The sequence below is a fragment of the Nanorana parkeri genome, unplaced genomic scaffold (genome assembly GCF_000935625.1).
Source record: "Nanorana parkeri isolate BGI_ZX_2015 unplaced genomic scaffold, ASM93562v1 scaffold20, whole genome shotgun sequence".
NCBI classification, from domain to species: Eukaryota; Metazoa; Chordata; class Amphibia; order Anura; family Dicroglossidae; genus Nanorana; species Nanorana parkeri.
Genome location: NW_017306288.1, coordinates 669,330 through 682,042, shown reverse-complemented (window position 1 = coordinate 682,042; position 12,713 = coordinate 669,330). Strand labels below are relative to the sequence as shown.

The 12,713-nt window shown below is 46.7% G+C and overlaps 1 protein-coding gene across 1 annotated transcript in view; it reads left to right on the top strand.

Annotated features, from left to right (window-relative positions):
- Positions 1-2,488: 2,488 nt before the first annotated feature.
- MNAT1 (MNAT1, CDK activating kinase assembly factor) overlaps positions 2,489-12,713 on the top strand; it is a 107,622-nt gene continuing 97,397 nt past the window's right edge. The window contains exon 1 of the mRNA XM_018562047.1: positions 2,489-2,618. Coding sequence (XP_018417549.1) covers positions 2,530-2,618 — 89 coding nt within the window. The 5' untranslated portion in view covers positions 2,489-2,529. The remainder of the gene's footprint in view (positions 2,619-12,713) is intronic.

The following is a 12,713-nucleotide window of genomic DNA, read 5'->3' as shown; positions in this document are numbered from 1 at the left end:
GCACTCCTGGATGCACTATTTGTGGAAACTGTGCAGCTGCACAAGAGTTGTTTCTAGGCCACATTCCCACTTGTGAATGAGGCCGACTGCACGAGTCTCAAAAATTGTTCTGTGAGACTCATTTTGGTGAGGGGGAGAGAAGCCGCCCACAGGACGAGCTGTGACGGCCGCACGGCGCCCTTGTTGCCATGGCGCCCTGTGCGGCCGCACGGCTCGCACACCCCTAAGGCCGGCCCTGTTTGGACAGCTGCGGGTGGGAGGCACTGCTCAAAGGAATAACAGCCACACGCATCTGCGGAAGTTTGCATGTAATTACACATACTGCGATTACCTGCGAACGGTCACCCCTGCATTGGCAGATAGTCTGTGTTCTTGGTTGTGTGCCTGTATGTATGAACATGTTTCATGCATCGGAGACACAGTGGGGAGAACGAGTCGCATTGGAGACACAGCGGGGGGAACAGAGAAGTATCTGAGGCACAGCGGGGAGAACGGGGAGAAACGGAGGTGCAGCGGGGGGCACAATCAACTAATCCCAGAATCAACTAATTGATAATAAAAATAGTTGACAACGATTCTAATTATCGATTATCATTGATTTGATCGATTAGTTGTTGCAGCCCTAATATGTAAGAACATGGCAGTCCAATAATCCTGCATTGAAACTAAAGTCCCCAAGCTGGTTCCAACTGTTGCAGAGATTCATTGCTGATCAGTGCATATAACTGAAGATGAAAGGAGGGCAGACGGATTTAGCTCCAAAAGAGGGACAACCCCTTATAGTAAGAGACAGCTGGAAGTTATGACAATATACAGACAAGTAAATAGTTGCAATACATGGGCAACAATCAGTCAATTGTTGCAACATGCGGGCAATTGTGACAATACACAGGCAACAAATGGGCAATGACAAAGATATTGACTATAACTGAGGCCCAGTCTGCTCCCCATTTTTCATACCTTTACTTCAGGTCTCTTAAGACGTTGCTGGCAGGGATCTGCTTGCATCTTCTTCCGGCTCCTGCCTAACTGGAGTGCCACTGACATTAGTACTTCATTCAGCCTAACAGCAGCAAGACAGGCGGGTGCTCCGGACACCTGATAATGAATTAAAAGTATCATTAAATGGGGGGGCGTGGCCGAGATGTGATCTTAATACTCCAATCCCCAACACTTGTAGAGTATGTATACTGTGCCTGATAGACGACATTGTACCATCCGTAGCATTACATACTCTGCTGATATTCTTCTTATTCCATGCCAGGAAACTCCTGGTCCTCAACTGGAGGAAGGCAGAATCAATTTGGTGTCTTGTTGTGTACCCGTAATATGCAAAATGAATAAAAAGATTTTTCAAAAAAAAAAAAAAGTATCATTAAATGAAATGATTAGCTGGAGTTACTATTCACTGTGTTGTGCTTTCATGTGCAGTTGGATGATGTAGGCCAGGTTAACACTATAACATTGTAGTATGGTCCAGGGGGCCCATTTTGAATGGCATTTCAAAGCACGTAGAGGTAACACCCCTGCACTCTGTGTGTTTTGCATTTCCAAAAAATGCCGGGTGCAGTTTGAGCCATGCTGGGGTGTGTTGGCAGCCGATTTAAAATAGATGAACTACCTTAAAGTGCAACTGAGAGGCCACTATATATAAACATGTTTGGATAGAATGGAGAAGGATTATAACACCCATTAGGTATTTATTGCTGTCTGTGTCTCCGTTAGGGAGATTCACCCACTCTATTTGTTCTGGTCACCACTAAAAGAAAATCCCAGAGTTTGAGTTGTCACAAGAACAGGAATACATGGGAAATCTTCCAATGGGAACAATAGTTTTGGTGACCCTGCTTACCATAAGGAATTTCCCACTCTTTGGAGGGGTTTCCTCTCACTTCCTTTTGTGGCTGGCAGACAGGAAGTGAAGGGAGATCTCTCCAAAAGGAGAAAAAGTTGTAAAGGGTTATAACCCTCCCTTACTCCATCCATTGCTAAAAACAGTTTTGGCTTCAGATCTACTTTAATGCAGGGTTCGAAGTCTTGTACCACCCATGCGCAGACATGAATTATTATCCAATATATCCCGCAGGAACCTCCGTTCATCAGAGAAATTAGATTGGCAGCCAATGATGGCCTGCAAAGTCTGAGGAGTGCAAGCCTGAAGATTTCACATCAACAACGCTGACTGGTTGCCATGGGCGATAAGAAACTTCACCTATAGCACAGTTCTTATACATCATGGTCATTTAATGTCCATAACACAACACTGTACACTGTCTGTCTTTTTAAACATTTCAAATATTCTTTGTAAAATAAAAATACAAGCTTTCATTCTTTATACCTATATTTGGTTCTTGTTCAGACTCTATATGAGCTGTAAATGCTCCAGCATCAGTTGTAATAGAAGAGAGGAGCGGGATCACACTGTGCAGGGCTGAGTGTAACACCAAAGGAGGGGAGGAACTAAGATTTCTCTGCCAGGTTCCCGGGGACAGAGTTCACAGTGTACCGGGCTGTGTGTGATGGGAAGAGATGGATGACCTGGGCTGTCCGAGGTGTAAGACCACCAAATACCGCAACCCGTCCCTGAAGCTGATGGTCAATGTGTGCGGACACACTCTGTAAGTGGAACAAGGATGTTTCTACTGACAACACTGTGTATAGGGGCCCCTAACATGCTGCACTGTGTATAGGGACTCCTGACAATGTTGCACTGTGTATAGGGACCCCCTGACAATGCTGCACTGTGTACACTGGCAATAGGGACCCCCTGACAATGCTGCACGGTGTACACTGTGTATTGTGACCCCTGACAATGCTGCACTGTGTACACTTGCAATAGGGACCCCTGACAATGCTGCACTGTGTACACTGTATATAGTAAACTCCTGACAATGCTGCACCATGCACTTTGTATAGGGACCCCTGACAAGCTGCACTGTGTATAGGGATTTCTGACAATGCTGCACTGTATAAACTAACTCCTGACAATGCTGCACGGTGTACACTGTGTATTGGGACCCCTGACAATGCTGCACTGTGTACACTTGCAATAGGGACCCCTGACAATGCTGCACTGTGTACACTGTATATAGTAAACTCCTCACAATGCTGCACCATGCACTTTGTATTGGGACCCCTGACAAACTGCAATGTGTATAGGGATTTCTGACAATGTTGCACTGTGTTCACTGTGTATAGGGACCCATGACAATGCTGCACTGTATAAACTAACTCCTGACAATGCTGCACTTTGTATTGGAAACCCCTGGAAATGCCGCACTGAGTATACTGGGTATAGGGACCCCTGGCACGGTACACTGTGTATACTGTGTACAAGTGCCCAGGGCATGCTGCAGTGTGTATAGGGGGCCCTTGACATGTTGCACTGTGTACACTATAGGGGCCCCATCTCGCATGCTGCAGGCCTTGCTGTGGGAATATGATGGCTGCCAATTACATATTTAAAAAGGGTAGCAAATGCAGTTTCCCACATCATTTATTTGAATTATTTCTGTTCTTATTTTTCACCTGAAGTCATGATATGTCAGGTGAATAGAGAAGAGGTATGAACAGAGTCTTGGTTGGCAGATCATATGCTCTAGGTGCACTGATGAGGGCTAACTGGTGTATAAAGTCAATCTGTCACCTAAACGACAGTTTAAATAAATTAGTTCCCTGTAAAAAAAGATAATTGATAATTACTCATTACTCAACCAGCACTTTCAAGAGGGTCAATCTCCTGCCCCCCCCTACTGCGCTCAATGGTTCCTCCCACCAACCTCTATGTCGCTACAGATCACAGTGGTGACATCGGGTGTCACTGTGGCACTCCAACTAATGCATTTTAGTTTTGGATAGTGTAGGGAAGGGTTAGAACCTCCCTCTGATGTGTATTGCTGGGAAGAGTGAGGTGGTCCAGATTAAGTCATGAACAGCATAGTGTAGGGGAGGCATGGTTCTAAGAAAGTAAAAACAGCACAGCCAAAATAGGCACCTTGTGCTAGTCCCATACATCATTCTAAACTATGTCATGTGAGCCTTTTGCTTACTTAGTTTACCCTTTAATATGCCAGACCTGCATGGAAATGGAATGATCTGACATTTTTTTTTTTTTTACTTTTCTGCGCAGCCCTAGGATCTATGTTACCACTTGTGTTAGGTAGAGCAGCTGGGACAGTTATTGATGTATCAGCATCTATTACTGATATCTTCCATTGGAACAATATAAAGTGATAGTAAAGTCGAAATGTTATTAAGCTATTTTAAATGCTGATTAAATCACTTACAATGGATGATGCTCCTTGATGTTTTCAAGTTTTAGCTTCCTGTAGAATCAGCTGGTCTCGTGAGCACTTGTCTTCATATCCTGTTTTAGGGTGGCTCCTTTCACTTGCAGGGTCCTATGGAGCCACCCTTGTATGTGCGAGTAAGCTGTAAGTGTCTCCACAAACACACAGCAAGGCGAACCACTCCCTTGCGCTCTGCTCCTCCCTTCTAGTAGATGGACGGCTGCTAGAGACTGCTCTAACCCTTGTGGTCTTCTACAGGACAGGAAGTTCAGGGAAACTGAGCTGAGAGAGTTGTAGCTGTTTAGAAACATGACTGTAATTGCTTAAGTGAAAATATAAAGAATTGCTTTGCTGATCAATGTATATTTGTTTGATTTGCACTCATTGTTGAAAAATAAATTGAGAGTTTAATACCGTTTTAAAGCCCAATTAAACTTTTGGTTTAAATCAGCTGAATATATTCCAGATGCATCCAAACAAAAGGTGTGCAAAGTCGTGGTTTTCTTCAAAAATAGCCACAGCCTGAGTTGAATAGCCTGTCCTCGTCCATAATGCTGCAGAGGAGGACCCTTGCTCTGTGTGGAAGTGGTGATATCTCTGCAGTGGTCCAATTCCCCCCCAACCACCATCCTGAGTCATACCTATATTCACTTTGAATACCCAATCATGTGTAGATGAAGTGTATATTCACTCATTTTATTGAGTTTCAGTAAATCGGCTCCAGGTGTCATGGAACTTTTTGATACCTGCTGGTAAATGTAAAATAACTGACTTTTTTTAATTGCTGGAAGATCTGTTTAGTTTATTTCAGTACAGAAAATTTATTAAATTGTGGTTTCTAATAATAACAATAATAATAACGATAATTAGGGATGCACCGATACCGAGTATTTGGGTGAGTACTCATACTCGCCCAAATGCTTCGATGTCTAGCACAATACCCGAACTTCCACTATCAGGAACCCGGGCAGCGAGTCATTACACGCTGGCCGGGAAGCTGGCTCCATGCTCCCTCGTCACTTGGTGAAGAGGGAGCATGGAAACTGCTTCCCGGCCAATCAGAAAACCGGGGAGCGTGTAATGACTCGCCATCTAGCTTCCTGATTGGTCAGGAAGCTGGACGGCATGTCATTACCCGCCCCCCTGGTGACGAGGGAGCATGGAGCCGGCTTCCTGGCCAATCAGGAAGCCAGGCGCCGTGTAATGACTTGCTGCCCGACTTCCTAATTGGTCGAAAATCTGGCCAATCAGGAAGCCAGGCGAAGAGTCATTACCCTCCTCCCGGCTTCCTGATTGGCCAGAAAGCTGGCTCCATGCCTCCTCATCACCTGGTGCCGAGGAAGCATGGAGACGGCTCCCTGCTAATCGGGAAGCCGGGTGGCGAGTCTTTACATGGCGCCCAGCTTCCCGGCTAATCAGGAATCCAGGTGGCGAGTAATTACATGCCGTCTGGCTTTCTTAATGGGACTTCCAGTATCAGTATTCGGTATCGGCGAGTATCGAAAAAAATATCGGTACTCAATACCGAAAAACCGGTATCGGTGCATTAATAATAATTATTATTAATGTTCCAATTGTATCAATTAAAATCTACTTGGCTTTGTTTCTTGTTGGATGATCTCAGTTATTACAATGTACTGTTATGGAATGCTTCTTTTAGTGGCCCAGTGTTGCCTAACCTATTTAAGTGGCTTTCAGTAAGGCCTTCTCTTATAAACTAGATTTACAGCCTGCAGTGGTTAGGAATTCCAGTGGGAGAATCTTGCTGCACATTTCACATTTACAAGTCAATAAAACCAAATCATGGGAAAGCAGAAAGTCACAGTAATGTAGAATTTTCTTGTTTCCGTCTGGGTTTTAAAAGCACCGGTGACCCGTGAAGCAAAATGGGCCGGTCACCAGAGATGCTGAGTCAGTCTATGTCCAGGCATTACCTACATTTTTTCCCCTCAAAATCTCCCTCTCCCCCCCCCCCCCCCCCCCCCCCCCCCCTTCTACATCCAGAATAGTTTTTTTCTATTTATTACCTTATTCCTGAAGTGAGAACTTTTATTACTCTCTGTGACATCATCACCAGGCATCTAAAATTCTTGCATGGACAGCTGCTGGGAGCGGAGTTCCTATTGGCATAAACTACATTTCCTAAGAGCCCTTTCCCACCATGCAGTGTGCAGACAGGCTTTTGGGAAAGAAGGCAGTTGTGCTGTTTTTTTCTGGGAAACAAATCAATGTATGCATGGGGAGTGGGACAGAGGAGGGGATAGCCAGAGCGTTGCAACCAAGCTAGAAGGCCTGACAACTAGGTCCCAACACGTGAAAGAACAGGTCCTGCATGATTTTTGTCAGTGTAGCTCAATGCAATGCACAGAGAATTTGCAACTCTGCGTCGCTGTGTGCTATAATGCAGGTGTGTTACAGTGCACTATAGATGGGCTTTAGGGTGCAATTACCTTTGAATGGCGCTGCACATCTACAGTTCATGGCGGTAATGCTCATTAAAATGGGAACAAACCTTAAAGGTAATATTCCAGTGTGTAGCTGCTGTGGGGAAAGGGGATTAGTGCAAAGTGGTTGCTGTATAAGAAGAAGAACCCAATGGTTGTGGGCCATGGGCAACTGCTCCAGATTCTGTCTGCCCCAGTTTTGATAAATTCCCCTCTAAATGCTTTGGGGGTTTTAGGTAATTTCAGGCCTAAAATGTGGACTATAGCGTGTGAAAAAAGGCACTGGCAGCGAAAGGGTTAAAGTGAATCTGTGTACAGGCCACCTTCTCCTGCAAGTGAACAGAGCAACGGGAGCAAAGGAAAAGTGAGTATGTTTTTCTGAAGATAAAGGAGAGATGGCTCTAAGCTTTCTGTACTCTAGAGAGTCTTCTGACTCCTCTTAATGTCTCATGCACCCATACTAAATTTAGACACAGAGGTCCATAGAAGGTCTGAAGAGGAAAAATAATAAGGAGAAAATGGACATTTTCAGAATTGGGGCCGTCTTTGGTACCCTGCTGCCCTGGGCACTGGGCCATAAGTGCCATTATGCGATATACAGCCCTGGCAGTCATTACATTGAAGCGCTATTGGTGTTTTTGTATACTGGCCTTTTCGTTATCATTATTGCTGCTTGCACTAGCTTAAAGATGGCAATCCAAATCCTAAATAATGTAACTACGCGTAATTTTAATTAGATTACATCGATTTCTCAATTAACTTCAAATTTCAGTTCCCCACATTACAGCCCAGGCCTTGTCAGATTTCATATTCCATTTGAAATGTCTGACTTAAATTGTATAATAATTAGTTTCTGTGCCTTGGCGAAACACTCTAATAATTCTTACCGTTTTGTAATATTTATTGTATGACCACGTTATTTGCTTTGGCCGTAAGCTGCACATTTTTGCTGAATAAAGGCTGGTGGCGGTTTTTTGCTGAAATAGATTAACGTTGCCTGCTTGCCTCGATTATCACTTCTTCAACTCAATGCCGAAAGGCGGATGGCACAGTTTACTCCTCTGTGTTTAAACTTTTTTAAAGTGTGTAGATTGGATGCTCGGAGGGTCGGTAAATCTTAAAGCATATCTAGACCCAAAAACAAGAAATTCATATATTGCGGTTTACCAGTCCTTACATTGAAAAGAAAACTAAAAGGCTGTGACACACTGCACGGGAAGCAGCGCGGAGCGGTGGTACGCGGACCTTCGCGTGAAGTGTGCCATGTCTTTTTCACTCCAGCACGTCAGCTTGTGAGAGCTCGCATAGTTGAGCGTGCCAAGATGAAAAATTTCATCTTCAGCCACTCGGCTCGCGCTTTGAATTCGCGCGTCACCATGTAAAGTCCATTCAGTTGTTATGCGCAAGCCGATTGGCTGAAGATGCAGTATTTCATCTGGCCGTGCTCAGCTCTCACACTGCATGCGAACCTCCATGCCTGACAGCTTTGCTTTGCACAGCTTCGCATGCAGTGTGACACGGGTTTAATGCAGCCACCACATATTTTTTCCCTTTATTTTAATCTGGTGATCCTGCCAGTAACTTTCTGTCCCTGGTTGAGTTCCATTTGAGTGAAAGGAAAAGACTCTCTGCAGTCTCATAAAAATGACAACTGAAGACTCCTATATGACAGTCCATCCAAACAAAAATCTTCCTCTACCTTCCCTGACTGAGTCAAATCCTCCATTTGTGTCTCACACGCTTCCCCTCCCAGACACTGCAGCTCACAGTGGGAGTGTTGTAGCAACAGAGGAAGTGCTGTCAATCCAGAAAGCAGTGGGCAGGACTGGCTGGTGCTGATTGGCAAGCTACAGGATTGTGAATCGGCAGTGGAAATTCTGATAGCCACGCCCCCTGAAACATCTTCTCATCCCATTGTAGTGCAAGCAGGCACAGCTTGGCTACGATTAAGGCCCAGTTTGGGGGCTGAAGCATGTAAGCATTTGAGGCATTTGTTTGTTTGCTGCTGTTATGCCTTTTTTACAAATAAAGTACTGGACGGACGGACCCCCTTGCGAGTGCCGTTTTTTAACCTATTGCTTAGTTTTGCAAGGCTCCGGCGGAAACTTTACCAGGCACCAAGGTTGAAGCAGCGGCATTGGAGACAAGAGGGTAGAGCTGCTCAATGTTTCTAAACTGCTACAGCCCGAGTGGCAACTCTGCTCTGGATTCAGGAGCAGTGCAGCATTGTTGCCACCCTAATCACAGGAAGCACATTTCCAATTCTCCACATTACAGCCCAGGCCTTGGAAGATGTAATATTCCATTTGAAATGGCTGACTTAAATTGTATAATAATTAGTTTCTGTGCCTTGGCAAAATTTTAGCATTAGGCGGACTCCACTGGCAGGATCAACAGGTATTTGTGGGACGGTGACAGGGAACTAGGAGAAAACGTGCTGCAGTACAAATTTATAATGGAAGGCCATAGTTCTGCTTGAAGTACTGAAAATGCTTCTGTTACCCCGAGTTCCTGCTATCATTGCTTAGGCTATAGGTCTCCTAAGGGCTTAGCCAGGGGTGCCCACCATTTTTGTGTTAAGATCTACTTTTCAAATGATGAGCTACATGAGATCTACCAACAAAAAAAACAACTCTCTCCTGGCTCTCTGCCATAGTTCTGCTTGAAGTACTGAAAATGCTTCTGTTACCCCGAGTTCCTGCTATCATTGCTTAGGCTATAGGTCTCCTAAGGGCTTAGCCAGGGGTGCCCACCATTTTTGTGTTAAGATCTACTTTTCAAATGATGAGCTACATGAGATCTACCAACAAAAAAAACAACTCTCTCCTGGCTCTCGCTCTCCTGGCTCTCTTTCAGTTGTTATGCGCAAGCCGATTGGCTGAAGATGCAGTATTTCATCTGGCCGTGCTCAGCTCTCACACTGCATGCGAACCTCCATGCCTGACAGCTTTGCTTTGCACAGCTTCGCATGCAGTGTGACACGGGTTTAATGCAGCCACCACATATTTTTTCCCTTTATTTTAATCTGGTGATCCTGCCAGTAACTTTCTGTCCCTGGTTGAGTTCCATTTGAGTGAAAGGAAAAGACTCTCTGCAGTCTCATAAAAATGACAACTGAAGACTCCTATATGACAGTCCATCCAAACAAAAATCTTCCTCTACCTTCCCTGACTGAGTCAAATCCTCCATTTGTGTCTCACACGCTTCCCCTCCCAGACACTGCAGCTCACAGTGGGAGTGTTGTAGCAACAGAGGAAGTGCTGTCAATCCAGAAAGCAGTGGGCAGGACTGGCTGGTGCTGATTGGCAAGCTACAGGATTGTGAATCGGCAGTGGAAATTCTGATAGCCACGCCCCCTGAAACATCTTCTCATCCCATTGTAGTGCAAGCAGGCACAGCTTGGCTACGATTAAGGCCCAGTTTGGGGGCTGAAGCATGTAAGCATTTGAGGCATTTGTTTGTTTGCTGCTGTTATGCCTTTTTTACAAATAAAGTACTGGACGGACGGACCCCCTTGCGAGTGCCGTTTTTTAACCTATTGCTTAGTTTTGCAAGGCTCCGGCGGAAACTTTACCAGGCACCAAGGTTGAAGCAGCGGCATTGGAGACAAGAGGGTAGAGCTGCTCAATGTTTCTAAACTGCTACAGCCCGAGTGGCAACTCTGCTCTGGATTCAGGAGCAGTGCAGCATTGTTGCCACCCTAATCACAGGAAGCACATTTCCAATTCTCCACATTACAGCCCAGGCCTTGGAAGATGTAATATTCCATTTGAAATGGCTGACTTAAATTGTATAATAATTAGTTTCTGTGCCTTGGCAAAATTTTAGCATTAGGCGGACTCCACTGGCAGGATCAACAGGTATTTGTGGGACGGTGACAGGGAACTAGGAGAAAACGTGCTGCAGTACAAATTTATAATGGAAGGCCATAGTTCTGCTTGAAGTACTGAAAATGCTTCTGTTACCCCGAGTTCCTGCTATCATTGCTTAGGCTATAGGTCTCCTAAGGGCTTAGCCAGGGGTGCCCACCATTTTTGTGTTAAGATCTACTTTTCAAATGATGAGCTACATGAGATCTACCAACAAAAAAAACAACTCTCTCCTGGCTCTCGCTCTCCTGGCTCTCTCTCTCCTGGCTCTCTCTCTCCTGGCTCTCTCTCTCCTGGCTCTCTCTCTCCTGGCTCTCTCTCTCTCCTGGCTCTCTCTCTCCTTGCTCATCCTCCTGGCTCTCTCTCTCCTTGCTCATCCTCCTGGCTCTCTCTCTCCTTGCTTATCCTGCTGGCTCTCTCTCTCCTTGTTTATCCTGCTGGCTCTCTCTCTCCTTGTTCATCCTCCTGGCTCTCTCTCTCCTTGCTCATCCTCCTGGCTCTCTCTCTCCTTGCTCATCCTCCTGGCTCTCTCTCTCTCCTTGCTCATCCTCCTGGCTCTCTCTCTCTCCTTGCTCATCCTCCTGGCTCTCTCTCTCTCCTTGCTCATCCTCCTGGCTCTCTCTCTCTCCTTGCTCATCCTCCTGGCTCTCTCTCTCTCCTTGCTCATCCTCCTGGCTCTCTCTCTCTCCTTGCTCATCCTCCTGGCTCTCTCTCTCTCCTTGCTCATCCTCCTGGCTCTCTCTCTCTCCTTGCTCATCCTCCTGGCTCTCTCTCTCTCCTTGCTCATCCTCCTGGCTCTCTCTCTCTCCTTGCTCATCCTCCTGGCTCTCTCTCTCTCCTTGCTCATCCTCCTGGCTCTCTCTCTCTCCTTGCTCATCCTCCTGGCTCTCTCTCTCTCCTTGCTCATCCTCCTGGCTCTCTCTCTCTCCTTGCTCATCCTCCTGGCTCTCTCTCTCTCCTTGCTCATCCTCCTGGCTCTCTCTCTCTCCTTGCTCATCCTCCTGGCTCTCTCTCTCTCCTTGCTCATCCTCCTGGCTCTCTCTCTCTCCTTGCTCATCCTCCTGGCTCTCTCTCTCTCCTTGCTCATCCTCCTGGCTCTCTCTCTCTCCTTGCTCATCCTCCTGGCTCTCTCTCTCCTTGCTCATCGTCCTGGCTCTCTCTCTCCTTGCTCATCGTCCTGGCTCTCTCTCTCCTTGCTCATCGTCCTGGCTCTCTCTCTCCTTGCTCATCGTCCTGGCTCTCTCTCTCCTTGCTCATCGTCCTGGCTCTCTCTCTCCTTGCTCATCGTCCTGGCTCTCTCTCTCCTTGCTCATCGTCCTGGCTCTCTCTCTCCTTGCTCATCGTCCTGGCTCTCTCTCTCCTTGCTCATCGTCCTGGCTCTCTCTCTCCTTGCTCATCGTCCTGGCTCTCTCTCTCCTTGCTCATCGTCCTGGCTCTCTCTCTCCTTGCTCATCGTCCTGGCTCTCTCTCTCCTTGCTCATCGTCCTGGCTCTCTCTCTCCTTGCTCATCGTCCTGGCTCTCTCTCTCCTTGCTCATCGTCCTGGCTCTCTCTCTCCTTGCTCATCGTCCTGGCTCTCTCTCTCCTTGCTCATCGTCCTGGCTCTCTCTCTCCTTGCTCATCGTCCTGGCTCTCTCTCTCCTTGCTCATCGTCCTGGCTCTCTCTCTCCTTGCTCATCGTCCTGGCTCTCTCTCTCCTTGCTCATCGTCCTGGCTCTCTCTCTCCTTGCTCATCGTCCTGGCTCTCTCTCTCCTTGCTCATCGTCCTGGCTCTCTCTCTCCTTGCTCATCGTCCTGGCTCTCTCTCTCCTTGCTCATCGTCCTGGCTCTCTCTCTCCTTGCTCATCGTCCTGGCTCTCTCTCTCCTTGCTCATCGTCCTGGCTCTCTCTCTCCTTGCTCATCGTCCTGGCTCTCTCTCTCCTTGCTCATCGTCCTGGCTCTCTCTCTCCTTGCTCATCGTCCTGGCTCTCTCTCTCCTTGCTCATCGTCCTGGCTCTCTCTCTCCTTGCTCATCGTCCTGGCTCTCTCTCTCCTTGCTCATCGTCCTGGCTCTCTCTCTCCTTGCTCATCGTCCTGGCTCTCTCTCTCCTTGCTCATCCTCCTGGCTCTCT